At 44.1% G+C, this 19,986-nt stretch overlaps 1 protein-coding gene across 4 annotated transcripts in view; it reads left to right on the top strand.

Annotated features, from left to right (window-relative positions):
* The first annotated feature begins 16,672 nt into the window (after positions 1–16,672).
* The window catches only part of ZNF318 (zinc finger protein 318), a 33,862-nt gene continuing 30,548 nt past the window's right edge, over positions 16,673–19,986 (top strand). For 2 of the 4 annotated variants that reach the window (XM_045071089.1, XM_045071088.1), the window contains exon 1: positions 16,674–17,257. In XM_045071089.1, coding sequence (XP_044927024.1) covers positions 16,802–17,257 — 456 coding nt within the window. In that variant the 5' untranslated portion in view covers positions 16,674–16,801. Of the gene's footprint in view, positions 17,258–19,986 lie in introns of all 4 variants that reach the window. The other 2 variants (XM_045071090.1, XM_045071087.1) reach the window with 2 other exon arrangements.

Genomic DNA, 19,986 nt, shown 5'->3' with positions numbered 1-19,986 from the left:
ATTTCTCCCCCCACCCACCCCCGCCATCTATCTCTCATGTCTCTGGAATTCCTATTGGTCAGATATAAGATTTCCTGAACTGATCATCTAATCATTTAAAGTTTTCTTTTTCCCCAATGTCCGTCTCTTTGGCATTTGTTCACTCTCTAAGAGTCTTCCTTAAGTTCTACTCTTCAATTAAAATTTTTATTTTTCCCATTATGTTTTTCTTTAATGGTTTATTTTATTTCTTTTTCAGAGAGAGAAAGAGAGTGCACATGAGTGGGGAGAAGAGTAGAGGAAGAGAATCTTCAAACAAAGTCTCTGCTGAGCATAGCACAGTGTGAGGCTCAATCTCATTCACAACCTTGAGATTATGACCTGAGCAAAACCAAGATTCAGAAGCTCAACCAACTGAGCCACCCAGGCACCCCATTGCCCATTATAGTTCTAATTTCCAAACAACCCTTCTGATTTCATTTTTATAGCCTATTTCTCATGTTTCATGGTCAAAATACCATCTTTTTGAAGATATTTTTACTTTCATTTTTTATTTTTTAAAGATTTTATTTACTTATTTGAGAGAGAGATAAACAGAGCACAAGCAGGGGGAGCAGCAGAGGAAGAGGGAGAAACAGACTCCCCACTGAGCGGGGAGCCTGATGAGGGGCTCAATCCCAGGACCCTGGGGTCATGACCTAAGCTGAAGGTAGATGTTTCATGGACTGAGCCACCCAGGTACCCTGAGAATATTATTACTATTGGTTTTAATGTTATTTTGGCTTTATTTGTTTCTCTGAGTTTCTTTTTCCTTTATTTTTCTTTGTAAGTATTTATTTATTTATTTATTTATTTAAGTAATCTCAACACCCAATGTGAGGCTCAAACTCATGAACCCCAAGATCAAGAGTTGCACACTCTTCTGATTGAACAAGCTAGGTGACCACCCACCCCCAACCATTTTAAAAATGTCTGATATTCAGGTTACAGGAAGTTCTCAGCTGGTGATCCTGGGCTGTTACTTGTATTTAAGAAAGAGGCACTATGAAGCTGAGTAGCTCTAGGTGCATGGTTTGGGCTTGTGGGCAAGTGGGCATCATTGCAGAGTTCCCCAAATGTTGGTGTCTATAGACCTTTTCTCTGGCGGGTGATTCTGTTTCTTCAAGGGAGAGTCCTTTCAGTCTCCTGGCTAGGAATATAGGGTTGCCTGCCTGTATTCTAGAAGCAGGTTAAAAAAAGGATTGGACAGTCTTGCCAGACTGTTGTCCTGTTTTTTAGTATGATATCTCATCACCATGCTCTGCTGTGGAGACTGCTCTAGAAATAACCTCCCATCTGTTGGGGAAGGAATGGGGCAGTCATCTGGTTACATGGGCTAGAGGAAGAGGTCAAGGGGTCCGACCACTCCTTATACCAACTTAAAACCCAATTCTACTCTTTCAACACCACCTCCAGCCCCACTGTCAGAGGTACCTGGGGTCTCTGAGCTCATCAGAGTTCTGTGTATGAATCATCTGGTCTCTTTTTGGCTACCTCCCTGCATGCCTGTTTCTGCTTTGCTGAGTCAGTTAAGCATCACCATTTGCTTTCTGTTTTCCTAAATTTTGTCAGCATCTCTTGTCTGTTCTCATCATTCCTCTTACTTCCTTTTTCCTTGAATATTTGCCTTTTTTTCTTGATCATCTTTTTTTCTTTTTTTTTTTAAAGATTTTATTTATTTATTTGACAGACAGAGATCACAAGTAGGCAGAGAGACAGGCAGAGAGAGAGGGGGGAATCAGGCTCCCGGCTGAGCAGAGAGCCTGATGCTCGATCCCAGGATCCTGAGAACATGACCTGAGCTAAAGGCAGAGGCTTAACCCACTGAGCCACCCAGGCACCCCATCTTTTTTCTTTTTAAATTGAAGTAAAATTGACATAACCAAAAAATTAACCATTTTATTTAATTTTTATTTATTTTTTTAAGATTTTATTCATTTAGATAGAAACAGAACATGAGTGGGGTGGAGGGGCAGAGGGAGAGGTAGAAGCATACTCCCCATTGAGCGGGGAGCCCAACACAGGGCTTGATCCCCAGATCCCGAGATCATGACCTGAGCTGAAGGCAGACGCTTAGCCAACTGAGTCACCCAGATGCCCCCAAATTAACCCATTTTTTAAAGATTTTATTTATTTATTTGACAAAGAGTGACAGTGAGAGAGGGAACACAAGCAGAGGGTGTAAGAAAGGTAGAAGCAGGCTTCCTGCTCAGCAGGATGCGGGAGTCAATCCCAGGACTCTGGGATCATGCCCCAAGCCAAAGGAAGATGTTGAATGACTAAGCCACCCAGGCACCCCACAACCAATTTTTTAAGATTTTATTTATTTATTTGACAGAGAGAGAGATCACAAGTAGGTAGAGAAGCAGGCAGAGAGAGAGGGGGAAGCAGGCTCCCTGCTGAACAAACAGCCCAACGCAGGGCTTCATCCCAGGACCCTGAGATCATGACCTGAGCTGAAGGCAGAGGCTTAACCCACTGAGCCACACAGGCACCTCAAGAATGTCTTTGTATGTCATTTTTATTGTGGGGAAAAAACAGAATATTTAGCCTTTTAACCATTTTTTAAAAGCTTTTATTTATTCATTTGACAGAGAGAGACACAGCAAGAGAAGAACCACAAGTAACAGTGGGAGAGGGAGAAGCAGCCTTCTTGCCAAGTAGAAGCCCAATGTGGGGTTTGATCCCAGGACCCCAAGATTGTAACCTGAGCCGAAGGCAGATGCTTAATTAACCCACTGAGCCACCAAGGCACCCAGCCTTTTTTTTTTTTTTTAGTTTTTCTTTAAACTTTATTTATTTATTTGACAGACAGAGATCACAAGTAGGCAGAGAGGCAGGCAGAGAGAGAGGGGAGAAAGCAGGCTCCCTGCTGAGCAGAGAGCCCGATGTGGGGCTTGATCCCAGGACCCTGGGATCATGACCTGAGCCGAAGGCAGAGGCTTTAAACCCACTGAGCCACCCAGGCGCCCCGGCACCCAGCCTTTTAACCATTTTTAAGTGTAGGGTTCAGAGGCATTAAATATACTCACATTGTTGTGCAACTATCACCACCATCCATTTCCAGAACTTTTTCTGTACCTGTCTTTTTGATGAACATATGTGCTTATTTTTGATGGGCATATATCTCAGAAAGGCTGGGTCATAGTATATGTTCAACTTCAGTGAATACTGCCAAATAGTTTTCCAAAGTGGTTGTACCAATTTATATGCCCTCTAGCCCTATATGAGGGTTCTCATGGGTCTATGCCCTTGTTTACACTTGGTATTATTATCTTTTAATTATTCTTTTTTCTCCCTTTCTCCTTCAGAAAGAAAGTGTGTGTGTGTGTGTGTGTGTGTGTATGCAGAGGTGGGGAGAGTGGGGGGTGGGGGTAGGGTAGAGAGGAGAGGCAGAGGGAGAGGGAGAGAGAACACCATGTAGGCTCCATGCCCAATGCGGAGCCCAACTTCGGGCTCCGTCTCACAACCTGAGATCATGACCCAAGCCAAAGTCAAGTCAGAAACTCAACCCAGGCACCTTGTCTTTTAATTACTCTAGTAAATGTTTAGTGTAGTGTATCTTTTTCTATTTCTGTGATAACAAAGGTGGTTTAGCACCTTTTTGCTTTTATTTTTTTTAAAAGAGGGAGAAGGTGGGGAGGAGCAGAGGGAGAATCTTAAGTGGGCTCCTTGCCCAGTACAGAGCCAGACATGGCCTTAATCTCATAACCCTGAGATCATGACCCAAACCCAAATCAAGAGTTAAGCACTTAACTGACTAAGCCACCCAGGCATCCCATAACTTTTCACATATTTAATAGTCATTGGATAGCTGCTTTTGTTAAATGACTGTTCAAGTCCTTTGCCCATTTTTAATTGGATTGCCTATATTTTTCTTATTGATGTACAAGTTATATATTCTAGTGCAAGCACTTTGTTGGTTAAATGTTTTGCAAATATCATCCCTTGTTCCATGACTTGTGTTTTCACCTCCTTAATGGTGTCTTTTGATAGATCAGTTTCTAATCTTGAATATAATATGTACTCCTTTATTTTAGAGAGTTGGGGAGGGGCAGTGGGGGAGAGAGAGAGAGAGAGAATCCTGAGTGGGGAGCCCAACATGGGTCTCAATCCCAGGATCCTGAGATCATGACCTGAGCCAAAATCAAGAGTCAGCCACTTAACCAACTGGGCCATCCAGGTGCCCCCAAAATTTCTAACTAATACAGTCTTATTTACCAGTTCTTTCATTTACAGTTAGTGTTTTTGTGTCCTATTTAAGAAATCTTTCTTATTGAAAGTATGAAGACTGTCTCTTATGTTAGCTTCCAGAAACTTAATTGTTTTATCTTTCACAGTCTAAAATTTATATGCAGATAGATTATCAATCTGGAATTAATTTTCGTGTATGGTACTAGGTAAAGGTCAAGATTCATTTTTTTTCCCTGTAGTTATATGCCCAGTAAACCCCACACCATTCATTGAAAATATCTTCTGTTACCCTGTGCACTGCAGTGCCACTTTTGTCTTAAATCAAGCATAGAATTGTTCCTGGACTCTGAATTGTACTCATTGGTCTGTTTGTCTCATTGTGCCAATATCACACAGTTTTACTTTATAGTTTTCTAATAAATCTTTCTCTTTCTTTCTTTTTTTCTCTCTCTCTTTTTCTCTTTTAGTAATTCTCCACATTCAATGTGGGGCTCAAACTTACAACCCCACATGCTCTACTGACAGCCATTCTGGTGCCCCCGTAGATTTCCAATAAAACTTAATATCTGGTAGCATTCTTCTCGCAGAGTGCTTTTGCTATTCTTAGACTTTTGCATTTCCATACAAATTTTAGAATCAAGTTGTTGATTTCTATCAAAAAACACATTAGGATTACATTGACTCTATAGATCAATTTCGGGGAAAATTAACATTTTTACAATATTGAGTCTTTCAGTCCATGAGTATGGTATATCCCTCCAGTTACTTAGATCTTCGTTAATTAGTTTTGTTATGTTTTATAGTTTTCTATTTAGATATTTTATACTTCATTTATTAGATTTATTCTGAAGTATTTAGCATTTTTTTGATATTGTTGTAAATGGGGCTGTTTTCCAATTTTATTTTATTTTCATAGGTATATAGAAATACAACTGGTTTTTGTATAGTCACCTTGCTTTCAATGACTTTGATAAATCCAACTAGTATTAAAATAATTTATTTGTATATTCTTTTTTTAAATTATTTTTTTGTCCATGAGATTTTGCTCACCATTTTATTCACTCAGTCTAGCACAGTGACTACAGATTGGTATTTCCCAATCCTTGTTTTTTTTTTTTTTTAAGATTTTATTTTATTTATTTGACAGAGATCACAAGTAGGCAGAGAGGCAGACAGAGAGACAGAGAGAGAGAGAGAGAGAGGAGGAGGAAGCAAGCTGCTCACTGAGCAGAGAGCCCGATATGGGGCTTGATCCCAGGACCCTGAATCATGACCTGAGCCGAAGGCAGAGGCTTTATCCCACTGAGGCACCCAGGCACCCCTGTTTGGTTTGTTTGTTTTTTTTAAGATTTTATTTATTTATTTATTTGAGAGGGAGACAGCATGAGTTGGGGGAAGGGGCAGAGGGAGAGGGAGTGGGAGAAGCAGACTCTCTGCTGAGTGGGGAGACAAACAGGGGCTTGATCCCAGGACCCTGAGATCATGACCTGAGCCGAAGGCAGACGTTCAACTGACTGAGCCACCAAGACACCCCCCCAATCCTTATGTATTTGAATTGCACCTTCATGATTTTTCCTTTAAGGATACTACTAATACTACAGTTTCCTTAACATTATTAAAAGTCAACTTTAGGGGCACCTAACTGGCTCAGCTGGAAGAGCATGCTCTCTCTCTCTTGCTATCTCTGTCTGTCTCTGTCTCTCAAGTAAATAAATAAAAATAAAAATCTTTTTAGAAATGACTTGCTATATATATATGTGTGTATATATATATACACACATATATCCCCAACATGGGTCTCGAGCTCACCATCCCAAGACTGAGAGTTGCATGGTTTACAGATTGAGCTGACCAGGTACCCCTGTTCGTGTAATTTTTTAAATTATTTTGTAAGCAGGGGTGCCTGGATGGCTCAACTGGTTAAATGTCTGCCTTCAGCTCAGGTCATGATCTCAGAGTCCTGGGATCGAGTCCCAGATTGGGCTCCTTGCTCAGCAGAGAGCCTGCTTCTCCCTCTGCCTGCTGCTCCCACTTCTTGTGTGCTCCCTTCTCTCTACCTCTCTTTCTCTGGCAAATAAAGTCTTTGAAAAATTATTTTATAAGCAGTCTTTTTTTTTTTCTCATATAAGCAGTCTTTTCTATTGGTCACACAGACCAACCCTGCCACCATATAGGAAGGGACTATACAAGGGTGTGAATATCAAGAGACATTTTGGGGGCTGGCTGCCATATCTTAGGAACATAAATTGCTTGCTAGCACACAAATAATGCCACCTGGATTTCAAATTTCATAGGCTTCCCTTATGTTATAAAAATTTAACCCTTTTATATTTTAAAAATTTTCATACTGTACATAAACATGCTTAAAACATAAATGTGCATTTTACTAAGTTATGAAAAAGCTGTTATCTGTGGACAATCACCCAAGTAAAGATATGGAACAATGTGAACACCCCAGAAACCCCTCCCCATTCTCCTGAATCACACCACTCCCCCACCACACTTAGGATGATCACCATGCTTATTTTTATGGTTTTCAGGTTGCTTTTCTTTATAATGTACCACCTAAGAATGTACTCCTAGTCACTACAGTTGGGTTTTGTCAGTTTAAAAATGTTTTATAAATGCAATCATGCAGTATGTAGTAGTTTTGTAACTATTTTCTTTGGCTCAGTGTTATGTTCTTTAGATTTATTTATGTTATTGAATTAAGCAGTTTGTTAATTTTCAACTCTGTACAGTATGCCATACTATAAACATTTTACTGTTTATTTTACTGTTGAAGACTATGTGGACTGTTTGTCTATTACAAATAAAGTTTCTGTGAGCATTTTTTAAGATTTATTTATTTATTTATTTATTTATTTATTTGAGAGAGAGTGAGAGAATGTGCAAGCAGTGTGCAGGGGCAGAGGGAGAGGGAGAGAGAAAATCCCAAGCAGATTCCCCACTGAGCATGGCACCCAATCCCACAACTCTGAGATCATGACCTGAGCCAAAATCTAGAGTCGGACACTCAACTGACTGAGCCCCCCAGGTGTCCCTTATGTGAGCATTCTTTTTTTTTTTTAAGATTTTGTTTATTTATTTGAAAGAGATCACAAGTAGGTAGAGAGGCAGGCAGGAGAGAGAGTCGGGGAGGTGGGGGGGGAAGCAGGCTCCCACTGAGCAGAGAGCCTGATGTGGGGCTCGATCCCAGGACCCTGGGACCAGGACCTGAGCAGAAGGCAGAGGCTTATCCCACTGAGCCACCCAGGTGCCCCATTATGTGACCATTCTTGTATACATCTCCCAGTACAGACCTGCATATGCATTTCTTAGGATATATGCTTAGGGAAAAGATTGTATAGTCATTTTCAACTTTAGTAGACAATGCCAAACTGTTTTCCAAAGTGGCTGTGCCAACTTACACTTCCATCTGCAGCATATGTGAATGTCACTTGTTCCACATGCTCCCCAACATCTGGAATTTAGCTCTGTAAGTGTAAAGTGGTATTTTATTATGATTTACTTTGCATTCTTGTGATTATTTGTGAGCTTTTTCATGTTCACTCGCCATTTGGATTTCCACTTTTGATCAGTTACTCAAGTATTTTGTCCATACTTTGATCAAAGTATCTGTCTTTTCCTTATATTACAATTGTTGTTTATATAGTGTGGCTATGAGTCCTTTTTATGTGCAGCATATCTTTTCTGACTCCATTCTCTTAAAGGCATCTTTTGAGAAGCAGGAATTCTTAATGGCAATGAAGTCAAATATATCAATCTTTTCCTTGTCAGTTGTGTTAGCCTGGTTCCCTAGAAACCAGAGCCTCACTGTATTATTAGGGTCCAGGGAGCAGGTGTGAGGGACAAGGAGAGTGACGCAGGAAAGAAAGGAGAACCAACAGGAAGATGGTTTCACCAACTCGGCCACTAAATCAAAGTGATTGCTGGATCTGGGGACTGTGTCCTCAATAAACAAATTGCTTCTCAAGACCATCCTGGGAGAAGTGAGGTAATGGGAGAAGTGGAAGAAAATTACTCATTGTCTTTCACTGATCAAAATTCCACCCCACCAGGCATTATCTCCCTCACACTTACAGGTGGCATGTATGAGGGTATGCCTTAAAAATCAGACAAGTGAAACCCTTTACTGTCATTTTAGAAGAGTTTAGGGACCTAACAGTGACAATGCATGGATTGAATCCACCATGTTTAACACAAAATCGTATTTTCTAATTAGCTATTGCTAATATATAGAAAGTAGTGATACCAAGGTCCTGCCGTTCCATTCACTGAGCAATGACAGCCTAGGCTCAGTTCTCAACTAAGGACTGTCAACATTTGTCCTTGCACCCACTTTGCACACAGCTTCCGATAAAGTTATAAACCCAAGCAGAAAATGGACAATAGTTGCGTTCAGCTTGCATGTCAGGGTGGGACTGTCCTTGGCTTCAAGCTGAAAACCCGTCCCAGGTCCTCCACCTCCCAGGAGGCACTTATATCTCCATACACGGGAGTGAAATCTCTGACCCTTATTTCTAGACTTATCTCAATGCCTAGGGGGTCTGTGGGAAAGATATATAATCATAGGGGCTCATAGGGCAGATTTATCTTGTTTTAAAGCCTAGGTCTCTTTTCTTTTTCAAGTTTTGAAAAATTATTTATTTATTTGAGAGAGAGTGGGGGAGAGGGGCAGAGGGAGAGAGAGAGAGTCTTTTTTTTTTTTTTTTTTTGACAGAGAGAAAAAGAATCTTAAGCAGACTCCACACTGAACACAGAACCTCATGGGGGACTCGATCTCATAATCGTGAACCCTGACCTGAATGGAAACCAAGTTGGACACTTAAGTTGGACACTTAATTGAATGAACCAACCAGGTGCCCCTTCCCTTTTCAAATTTTTTCTGTCAAGGCTATTTGTCTGCTACTGTGTGTGTGTGTGTGTGTGTGTGTGTGTGTGTGTGTTAACCCATCTCATCATTTTCATCAGAAGTAAAGTTAGAGGAGCACCTGGGTGGCTCACTTGGTTAAGCATCCAAATCTTGGTCTGGCTCAATTCTTGATCTCGGGGTCATGAGTTCAAATCCAACACTGGGCTCCACACTGGGCTTAGAGCCTAGTTGAGAAAAAAAAAGTGTCTAGTAAGAGTTTCTTGAATTGATGACAGACAACAATTGTGACAGGATGTCAATTAGATTCTTCCTGTTGTCTTTGGAGTTTCAGCAAAGGCTTCAAAAGCAGAAAGAAACACAACAGATGCCAGGTACTGCTCACCCCCACCTCAAAGGGAGATGGGAAGAGATTGTTACCAAGTGTGCCAGCTTTACTAATGTTCTGTAGTTTGTATAAGAGAATGAGAATTGTGTTGGAGAGTTGTGTATGTTTTGAAGTTTCTCTTCTGTAGGGATTAGGGTTGTTCCCTTTACCTAAAGCCAGGTGAGTTAGAAGCCTCCACTGGCACCTCTCAGGATGTTTGTCTTATATTTCCTGGAATGGGGTTGGCAGTCCATAGGGACTGATATCCTAACTCCAACCTGATGAAGTGTGAAAGCAGGATGCAGGCTGACTGGCTTTCCTGGGATGGCAAGTAAGGTGTGTGGCATGAAGAATGAGCTGTACTGCCCTTGTCAGCAGGGCAAAGATGCAAAAGTTGTCCTGTGGGCCAAGTGCACCTAGAAGGAAATCAACCTAGAATCATTTTAAAAGGATCCTGTCAGGATGGCTAAAGTCAACCACATGAGAAACAACAGGTGTTAGTAAGGATGTGGAGAAAGGAGAACCCTCTTGAACTGTTAGTGGGAATGCAAACTGATGTAGCCACTGTGGAAAAGAGTACAGAGTTTCCTCAGAAAGTTAAAAATAGAGCTACCCTATGACCCAGCAATTGCACTACTAGGTATTTACTCAAAGAATACAAAAACGCTAATTCAAAGGGATACATGCACCCCAATGTTTATAGCAACATTAGCAACAGTAGCCAAATTATGGAAACAGCCCAGATGTCCATCCACTGATGAATGGGTAAAGAAGATGTGGTGTGAATATAAATATATACAATGGAATATTACTCAGCCATAAAAAAGAAGGAAATCTTGCCATTTGCAACAACGTGGATGGAGTTAGAGAGTATTATGCCAAGCAAAATCAGTCAGAGAAGGACAACCATATGATCTTACTCATATGTGGAATTTAAGAAACAAAACAACCGGGCACCTGGGTGGCTCAGTCAGTTAAGCATCTGCCTTTGGCTCGTGTAGTGATCCCAGGGTACTGGGATTGAGCCCCACCTTGGGCTCCTGCTCAGCAGGGAGTCTGCTTCTCCCTTTCCCTCTGCCCCTCCCTTCCACTTGTGCTCTCTCTTGCTCTCTCTCTCAGATAAATAAGAGAAATCTTAAACACACACACACACACACAAGCAAAGCGGGAAAGAAGAGAGAGAGGCAAACCAAGAAACAGACTCTTAACTATAGACAACAAACTGATGGTTACCAGAGGGAAGGTGGGTGGGGGGAATGAGGGAAGTAGGTGGTGAGGATGAAGGGGGGCATGTATTGTGATGAGCACCAGGTGTTGTATGTAAATGCTGAAGCACTAAATTGTACACCTGAAACTAATATCACACTATATGTTAACTAAGTGGAATAAAAACTTAAAATTGATTAATTGATCAATCAAGCCTTCCCATGATGTATGCCTGGAGAGGAAAGGGACTCCAGCAGAATGAGTTTTATGTGGGATGACTCTACAAGACCAGGGGCTAGAGGTAGAAAAGTAATAGGCAGTCAGCTAGAGAAGAGACATTATCTAGGTCCCAGCAGAAGAGTCATAAAAAAGCCCACAAATGTGACATAGGAGCAAAAGAGTCAACATTTATGTATCCTTCATGCCCATAGGGAACCAACTTTTGAAGATGAGAGTATCCTGCATCACCCAGGAAAGACTGCCCTTTCCCTTAATCCCTTCTTTTCCTGCACCAAATGCTGGGGGAGGGCAGTTCAGAAATAGCAGCTGGCCAGTGAGAGAGGACAAATATACACTGAGGAGTAAAGGCTGGGATGTGGAGAAGCCTGGCACACCTCCCTTCAGCACAGTAAGTTTCACATCTGTAGCAGGCAAGAGCTGGGGAAGGAGAGAACCTTTAGCTTGAATGAAGTTTAGAGTTGTACTTGTTACCATGGACAAGGTATTTTCACTATTGCGGTGAGACTACTCTTGTGACTGAAAAATACTTAACAGGTGAAGGGATCTGCAAGAGGTTTCGTGCAGGGCATGGAAAGAACTATGCAGAAGGCAGATGTGAAGGGGAAGCAGGAAAGTTTTCCAATTTTATCAGATGGAGGCCAAATCCCTTGATAAAAATCATTATTCCGTATTACAGAAGGATTGAAGAGGAAAGGTTTTTTTGTTAAGAGTTTATTTACTTAATCGAAAGAGAGAGGACAGAGAGAGAGAGCACGGGCAAGGGGAGCAGCAGGCAGAGGAAAAGAGAGAAGCAGACTTCCCACTGAGTAGGAAGCCCAACCCTGGGATCACGACCAGAGCCGAAGGCAGACATTGAACCAACTGAGCCACGCAGGTGTCCCGAACAGGCAGCTCTTGATCTCGGGGTTGTGAATTTGAGCCCCACATTGGATATAGAGATTACTAAAAAATAAATAAATTTTTAAAAAATTTTTAAATGTATGGACTCCAAGTATCTGTAAATACCTATTAACATTTTCTTCAGCATGGGTGACCAAAATTCACATATAAGCTAATAAAGATAGGGTATACCCCTCTGGCAGATTTTTTATTTTTTTTAAATTTTATTTTGTAAGTAATCTCTACACCCAACATGGGACATTGTTAGGGTATGGAGTCGACCACCCCTCAATTAGACAGAGAACACTCTCGATAATGCAAGTCACACAGCAAGGTTTATTTGACAAGCTTAAGCTTGGGCCCAAGTATACCTTGACACAGTGGAGTAGGGACTTGGACCCTGAGGTGACATGCTTAAGCTTGGGCCCAAGTATACCTGATGCAGCAGAGTAAGGACTTGGACCCCGACACTAGTTAAGGCAGGGGTTTTTATGGGTCATTACAAGAGGCTGGGCAGAGGGAGGAGGAGAAGTTCAGACTTTTCTGCAGTAAGCTGATTGGCTGTTCCCGGGGTGTTGCAGGGTGGGGTACTTTCTTGAAACTAAAGCAGGGTGGGGGTCCCTGGAACTAAAGTAAAGTAGGGGAAAGTTCAGCCCTTGGTCACAGGGGCCTGAGATGGCTGCCGAAGCTAAGATGGCTGTACTTATGCTAAGGCTAAACCTCAGGTGGGATGGCCTTAATTTTTCTCAGCCTCCACAACATGAACTCATGAAGTGTGATCAAGAGTAGCATGAGCCAGCCAGGTGCCCCCATATTTTAAATTATTTTTTCCTCAAAATAATTTAATGGGTATTTTATTTTATATAAGTTCAATAAATAACCCAAAAGTCAGAAAATACAAATAAGAAAAAAACAAAACCACCAAAAAAACACCTTCATAATAGTCCCATTTGGGAGGTTTTACTATGGTAGGAAATTATCCGTCAAAATCTCAATGTTTTACACAACGAAGCTTTATTTCATGCTCATGGTATATGTTCTACTCAGGGTAGCGTGTAGTGACTGCTCTACTCAGTCACTCAGGGACTCAAATTGACAAGCTGTACCATCTGGAACATGTGGCTTCCTTAGTTGTCCCAGCAAGGGAGGAGAGAACATGGAAGTCTTTTAACTGTTCTTTCCTGATTGGGCCTGGAAGTGCTTCCATTCACAGTCTGTAGTGGATAGAAATAGTCACATTGCCCCCTTTCTGATAGAGGGAATGGAGTAGCCTTCTTTGTGCCCCAAATGAGAGGAAACACATATGTCAATGTTCCCGGCTAAGGTCTGTCAGATTCCCAGATCTCCTGATCTCACTAAGCCAGAGATGACTAAAATCATCTCATCCAGACTATTTTATTATTTCAGATTTATTTATTTATTTGAGAGAGAGAGAGAGAGCAAGCAAGCAGCGGGAGGGGCAGAGGGAGAGGGAGAAGGAGTCTCAGGCAGATTCTGCTCTGAGCAGAGAGCCCCAGGCTGGACTGGATTTCACCGTCCTGACCTAAAACCCAAAAGTCAGATGCCCCAACTGCACTACGCAGGCACTCCTAGACTATTTTATATGGCAGCTCAGCTTACATACACTGTCACCCTTTAGTTGTTACTGTAAGGTTTTACAGGTGAGATATACACCACACCAGGCAAGATAGGCACAAGGCAAGGTTTATTAAAGGCGCCCTTGGGCGAGGTTCCGCGACTCAGGAGAAGAGAGTTGGGGAAGTGGTGCCCGGGAAGGGGTCAAGTGGGTCTGTTATTTGGGTTAAGACAAGGCATAGGTTCACAGCCATATAAAGTAAGGTTCATATAAAGTCGGTTCACAACTATATATGGTAAGGTATTTGGTGGTTGGAGGGTAGGGGGAGTCCTGACGTTGCTGTTCCTTTCATAGGTATCGGTTTACTTACGGTGACGTGTCCTCAGCATATGTCCTTCTGGCGGGAGAGTCATAAGGGAAGAGGTCGGCCATTTTATTGTTCCTCCTGCATTCCCAGAGCCGCGGACCCAACAGTTACCTAACCAGGTTCATTTTGCCCCATGTACAGCAAGCCAATCACTGAGACTTGCAGGTAGATGGCAGAGAAAGGAATTTATTTGCAAGGCAGCCAAGCATGGAGACGGGAGAACCAGTCTCAAAGCTCCCTTCCTCTGCAAAGGAGTCTTGAGCATTTATGGGATTTTAGGGAGAACATGGGTGAATGGGATTGGAAGTTAGAAAGGGTGATGAAAGGTCAAGGAATTGGTGATCTACACAGGCGCAGTGCATCGTCATGCCTGTTCAGAGATGGTGTATTGACATGATCAGAGGGCGGAGATTTCAGTCTCTTCCATGTCAAAAGGTCACCTGTGGACATTTGCGCAGGCCCAGTAAGAAGTTTTTGACAACTGAAGCAACTATCATGTGACTTATACCTCAGGGAGCTTTCCTCATAGAAGCAGTCCTCCATCCTTACGATGTGTTCCATGGGCTGCCTGTTGTTTGGAAGCAGGCGGTTAGAAAGTTCATTGTTTGAAAAAATGGGTCATAGGTGATGGTTTGACCAGGAGTCTTCCCCATATCACTCTGACAGGCCTTTTACGTTACTTAGCTGGTGTGCCGAGTGGAGGTCTCTGTTGCATAGGACACATTATGAAATATGTTCTAAACTATACAGAAACCTTACATACAACTCATACGTTCTGGTTAAGAGCCATCACTTTTTCGGTGATGTCTATCATTGATACTGGTATTTTATTTTTTCACAAAGAAATCCCATTAACAAAATCTTTTTTTTTTTTTTTTAAGATTTTATTTATTTGACAGGGATCACAAGTAGTCAGAGAAGCAGGCAAACACAGAGAGGGAGAAGCAGGCTCCCCACTGAGTAGAGAGCCCGATGCAGGGCTCGATTCCAGGACCTTGAGATCATGACCTGAGCAGAAGGCAGAGGCTTAACCCAGTGAACCACCCGGGCACCCCAACGAAATCTCTTTACTGTTAAATTACACAACTAAAAGAAAACAACAGAAGTGGACTGAGATGTGAATGATGAGCATTTGCCAGGTTTCTTTCATTCCCTCACTGTTGCAGTATACACTATACTGGTAATACCAATTCATGTTTGAACAAAGTTGACTATCCATCCATGAAAAGTGATTTTAGATTTTAACTTAATAGAATGATTATGTAAGGATTCATTCATACATAAAATTCCAGATAAACTAACCTGGGAAAACAAAATCATTTAAGTGTTAAAATATACATGGTATATTGATAATCTTGACATGATGAAGCCTTAAGACGTGAAACCCAAAAGTCAAGGATCAAAAATGCAAATGCTGGGGGTGCCTGGATGGGTCAGTTAGTTGTCTGCCTTTGGATCAGGTCATGATCTTCCCCTCCTAGGATCCAGTCCTGCCTCTGTCTTCTTGCTCAGCAGGGAGTCAGCGTCTCTGTCTGCCTGCTGCTCCCCCACTTGTGCTTTTTCTCTCTCTCTGGCAGATAAACAGGTAAAATATTTTTTTTAAATGTACTTTGTTGTTACTGAGCTATGTTATAAGCAAATGTCATTATACAAACATGTAATATTGGATATATTTTAGATTTAATATGGAAACATAAATTATGGGGCGCCTGGGTGGCTCAGTTGATTGGGCAATTGCCTTCAGCTCAGGTCATGAGCCCAGAGTTCCAGGATCAAGTCCTGCACGGGGCTCCCAGCTCCACTGGGAGCCTGCTGCTCCCTCTGACCTCCCCTCTCTCACTCTCCCTTTCTCTCTCTCTCTCTCTCAAATAAATAGAAATTTTAAAAAGAAAAGAAACATAAATTAGAAAATGGAAATTTTGTGGTTAAAAAAAATTTGTTCTGCCTTTGCTTTGGAATTAGAAACTTGATTTTCTTACCAATTTCAAATTTTGTGTTTCTAGTGGAGAGATGAAAATCATCAAGCCACTGTTTTGTTTGGAAGAGTTTGATTAGGGTCAACTTTTTTTTCATGTTTTGACCACTGTTTTTCTTCTTTTGTGTGTTGACTTTTTCTTGACTTTTGCAGGCTAAAACTGGGGACTACTACAGCCAGGCGTCCAGGGAAATTCTGGTCATAGACTGGAGGTTCCGAATCGCTCACAAAGGGTCATGCTACAGACCCTTTGGCAGTGAGTGACTTTCCCCACGACCAGAAGTATTCCGGTTGAGAGAGCCAACAATTTACTCTGATGTCTGCTCTGGGTTTGACTCTTCGCCCCTCAACCCATCCCCATTCTGCATTATCCTGTCCTCAATTTGAGTCGCCAGAATTCAGGAGAAATGGAAAGTAAAATGATGGCTGAGGCTCCTGTGGGGCCCGGGGCGTTGGTGGTCATTCTTGCTGTACCTGCGCCATACCTAATGTTTTAGGGGTTATTTGTATCCCATAACTTATAACGACTTATTGTCCCCACGTAAATTAGCAGGTTTAGGGAACAGGGCGAAGATGCTCCCGCGATGTCCCCAGGCTTCGAGCACCCCTGGAAAACCCTGTTTAGCTCCAGCTAACCCCGTCTCTTCCGCCAGGGCCTACCCGCGCGGAGGCCCTCCAGGTCACGTGGCCACCGGGGGAGGGGAAGTGGGCGGCCTTCCCGCCGCCATCTTGCCGGCTTGGGGCGGAGCGTGCCGGGCGCAGGTCGCGCGCTCCGCTTCCCCTCCCCTCGGCCTGCCTCGCTCAGGCTTCTGCGCTCCTCCCCACTTCTGGCTTCTGTGGCCGTTCCCTGAGTGGAGGAGCGGGGAGCCCCGGAGGGCGGGGGGGTGTGTCGGACGCGTGCTCGCGCGTCCAACCGCCAGCCGCGACCGCGCGCTCGGCCGGGCCCCAGGGGCGGCGCGGGGCCGAGGGGAGGGGGCGGCTCCGGCTGCGGGGGCGGCGCGTGGCGGCCGTGGCGGCCGAGGCTGCAGCTGCAGCGGCGCACTGGGGCCCCGCGTCCAGGGGGCCCCTGGGTGGGAGCTGCTGCCGTGGCCGCTGCTGCCGGAGCCATGTACCGCAGCGGCGCCCGCTCCTCCGTCTCTTCGCACCGGCCTAAAGAGAGCGGCGGGGGCGGCCCGCGCACCGGCCGCAGCTCCGGCTCCTCCTCAGGCCCGGCTCGCCGCACCTCGCCGCCGCCCTCCGGCTCCTCCTCGTCGCGGAACGCTGCTCGGCGGCCCCGCTCGCCTTCAGGGCACCGCGGCCGCCGGGCCTCTCCGTCCCCGCCGCGGGGTCGCCGCGGCTCTCCGTCCCCGCCCCGCGGCCGCCGGGCCTCGCCTTCCCCGCCGCGGGGTCGTCGCGTTTCCCCCTCCCCGCCGCGGGCCCGTCGTGGCTCCCCATCGCCGCCGCGGGGCCGACGACTCTTCCCGTCGGGCTCGGCCGGTTTCCGAGGCAGCAGCCGGGGGGAGCCCCGCGCCGACTTCGCCCGGGACGGCCGCGGAGACCATCCAGGCGACAGCGGCAGCCGGGTAATCCCAGCCCTCGACCGAGACTCCCTCTTTACCCTAGTCCCCTCACCCGGGCTTCCCGCCTCCAGAAACGCCCGCAGCACAGGCGTCCCGAGGCCTCCAGGCCAGAGTCCCAGGATCGAGGGCCCTCCATCCCCCCACGGGCTCCCTCAGCGACACCCGAACCTGGAGATTCCCTGTCAGCCCCGGGACCCCTTTTTGCACAATAACGGGCTCGGGACCCAAACGGGCGCCTGATCGGGAGGCAGTGCACCGTTTCTGGAATAGGCTGTTTCTCTCACTCTAGGTGAGATGCGGAAAAGTTTGCCAGGGCGAGGGGAATGCCCTCCAAACCGTGTGCCTGGTACTTGTGCAGTTTCCTCAGAGTTCAGTGGTTTGGTATCCCCTTAGACCTGAGCTGCTCCAGAGGTCTTGGAAAAGAAGCTGGAATGTCTTTGTGGCCAGTTAGGGTTGCCTAAACCCCATCAGCATAGACCCCTGAAGTGTAAACTCTTAGCAAACTGGAGGTGCTTCTCCGAAATGAACTGTGCGTCCACAGTCATTGTAATAAGTGCCACCACTTACTGAGTTATGTGGCAGGATTATACCTAGCCCTTCACTTTACACATTCTCTTTGAACAGTCACAGCCTTGTGAGCCGAGGCAGTGAAAATCGCGTTATTGACTAGCTGAGGTATTCAGAGAGGTTTGAGCAACTTACTGTCACATGGCTAAGAAGTGGTGTAGCTGTGATTCAGTCCATATCTACCTGGTTCCTGGCACCCGTGATTTTCACGGTTTTGTTCTCCTGCTCAAGGAACAGAACATGAGGTTAAGTTTAGGGGGGCCTGTCCAGCTTAAGTTGGTAGACTGTGTGACTTTAGATCTCAGGGTTGTGAGTTCAAGCTCCAGGTTGTGTGGAGAGATTACTTAAAACATGAAATCTTTCTGTGTTTCTCTCCCTCTTTCTGTGTTTCTTTCTTCCCGCCTGCCTTTCTTAGAAGTAGGCTCCATGCCTAGTGTGGGTCTTGAACTCATGACCATGAGATCAAGAGTGCCGTGCTCCATCAACTGAGCCGTCCAGGTGCTCCCCCAAAATAAAATCTTAAAAAAAAAAAAAAAAAAAAAAAAGATGTAATATTAACCTATAACCACCTCTGGCCTGGGACTGGTGTTTTGGAATTTGTTTTTATTTTCAGTTCACCAATCTTTTTTTAAAAACCCAATGACAGAGTTTCTGTTTTCTTGGGTGGGGTGGGCTTTCTAAAAATATTGGAGAGTACTCTAAGTACTCTGCTCATAGGTGGATTGACTTGTCACTATGCTGAGATTTTCATAGCTGAGCAGGTATAGTCTGAGGAATCAAGCATTTCTACAGAGGAAGCAAAGAAAGTTGACTACTACTTTCCATAACCTCTTTTTTCTCCAGTGCTCTGGGCTTTTCTGTCTCAGTAAAAGACCTCATCCGTTGCTCAGCCAGAAACAGTGATTGTCTCCCTTTTCCAAGTGCAGGCTGTCAGTCACTTCATCTAATTTGTCAGCTCTCACTCCAGGATACATTCCCCAAACTGTCCTCCTACCATCTCTCTATTCTAAGTCCTATTACTTCCCATCTGTTAGGATCCTTTATATTCTTGTTACCACCCAGTTTATTCTGCACCCATCAATCAAAATCATTTTTTAAATCGTCATTATATACATTTGAGAAGTATTAATTAAGCATCTAGCATTTATTAGGCACTGTTCGGGGCACTGGGGTTACAACATGAACAGTCAAAAACCCCTGCCCTCATAGAGCTTATATTCTACCAGAGGGAGTCAGATAATAAATAAGATGGAGAAGTCAATTATTTTGGCATGTTAAATAGAACTAAGTACTAAGAACAAACAAGAACAGAGAAAGGAGTTAATACTTTTTAATAGGGTAGCCAGGGAAGGTCTGGGAAGGTGACTTTAACAAAGACCTGAAGGAGATGAGAGGATGAGCAATGCAAGCATCTAGAGGAAGAATGTAGTCAGATCATATCACTCTTGTGCTGGAAATCTTTCTGTGGCTTCTTACTGCACTAAGAATAAAATTCAAATTTCCTAACTGGCTTCTGCCTGTCTTCTGTCACTTTGCTGCAGTCACACTTTGCTGGTGGTAATTACCCCTTCCTCACTACTTTCTTTGGAGTTACCACCCAGTTTATTCTGCCTTTCTGTTACCCAGAACACACTAAGCGTATTACAGAGCTTTTTCTTTTTGCCTGAAACATCCTTCCATTTGTTTGCAGGGCTGACATCTCATCATTCAAGTGTAAAGTTAAATAGTATCACCTCAGGAAAGCCACCTTTAACCATTCTCTCTGAAGTAGCTCCTGTTCCCTAATCTCTTTCATGTTATCATGTTTTAATAATTTTCTAGCACTTTCCGCTATCAGAAGTACTTAAAAAAAAAAAAAAAGTTTTTTGCTTGCTTGCTTCACTGTAATGAAGAGTGAGTGTATGTAGAGATTCTGAGGAGAGACTTAATTTACTCTTCTCGTCCCATGCCCAGTACTAGTAAATGAAAGAATGAAAGGGCACTGGTGGGGAGGGTTGGAAGTGTGGCCTTTCATCTACGAAAATGATTTGTTGGGGCACCTGGGTGGCTCAGTTTTTAAGCATCTGCCTTAAAGCTCGGGTCATGATTTCAAGGTCCTGGGATCAAGTCCCACATAGAACTCCCTGCTCAGCAGGAAGCTTCTTATCCCTTTCCCCATTCCTCCT

This window comes from Mustela putorius, unplaced genomic scaffold, assembly GCF_011764305.1.
Source record: "Mustela putorius furo isolate JIRA1106 unplaced genomic scaffold, ASM1176430v1.1 tig00003983_pilon_pilon_pilon, whole genome shotgun sequence".
Classification (NCBI taxonomy): domain Eukaryota; kingdom Metazoa; phylum Chordata; class Mammalia; order Carnivora; family Mustelidae; genus Mustela; species Mustela putorius.
This window is presented reverse-complemented; position numbering and strand designations above follow the sequence as displayed.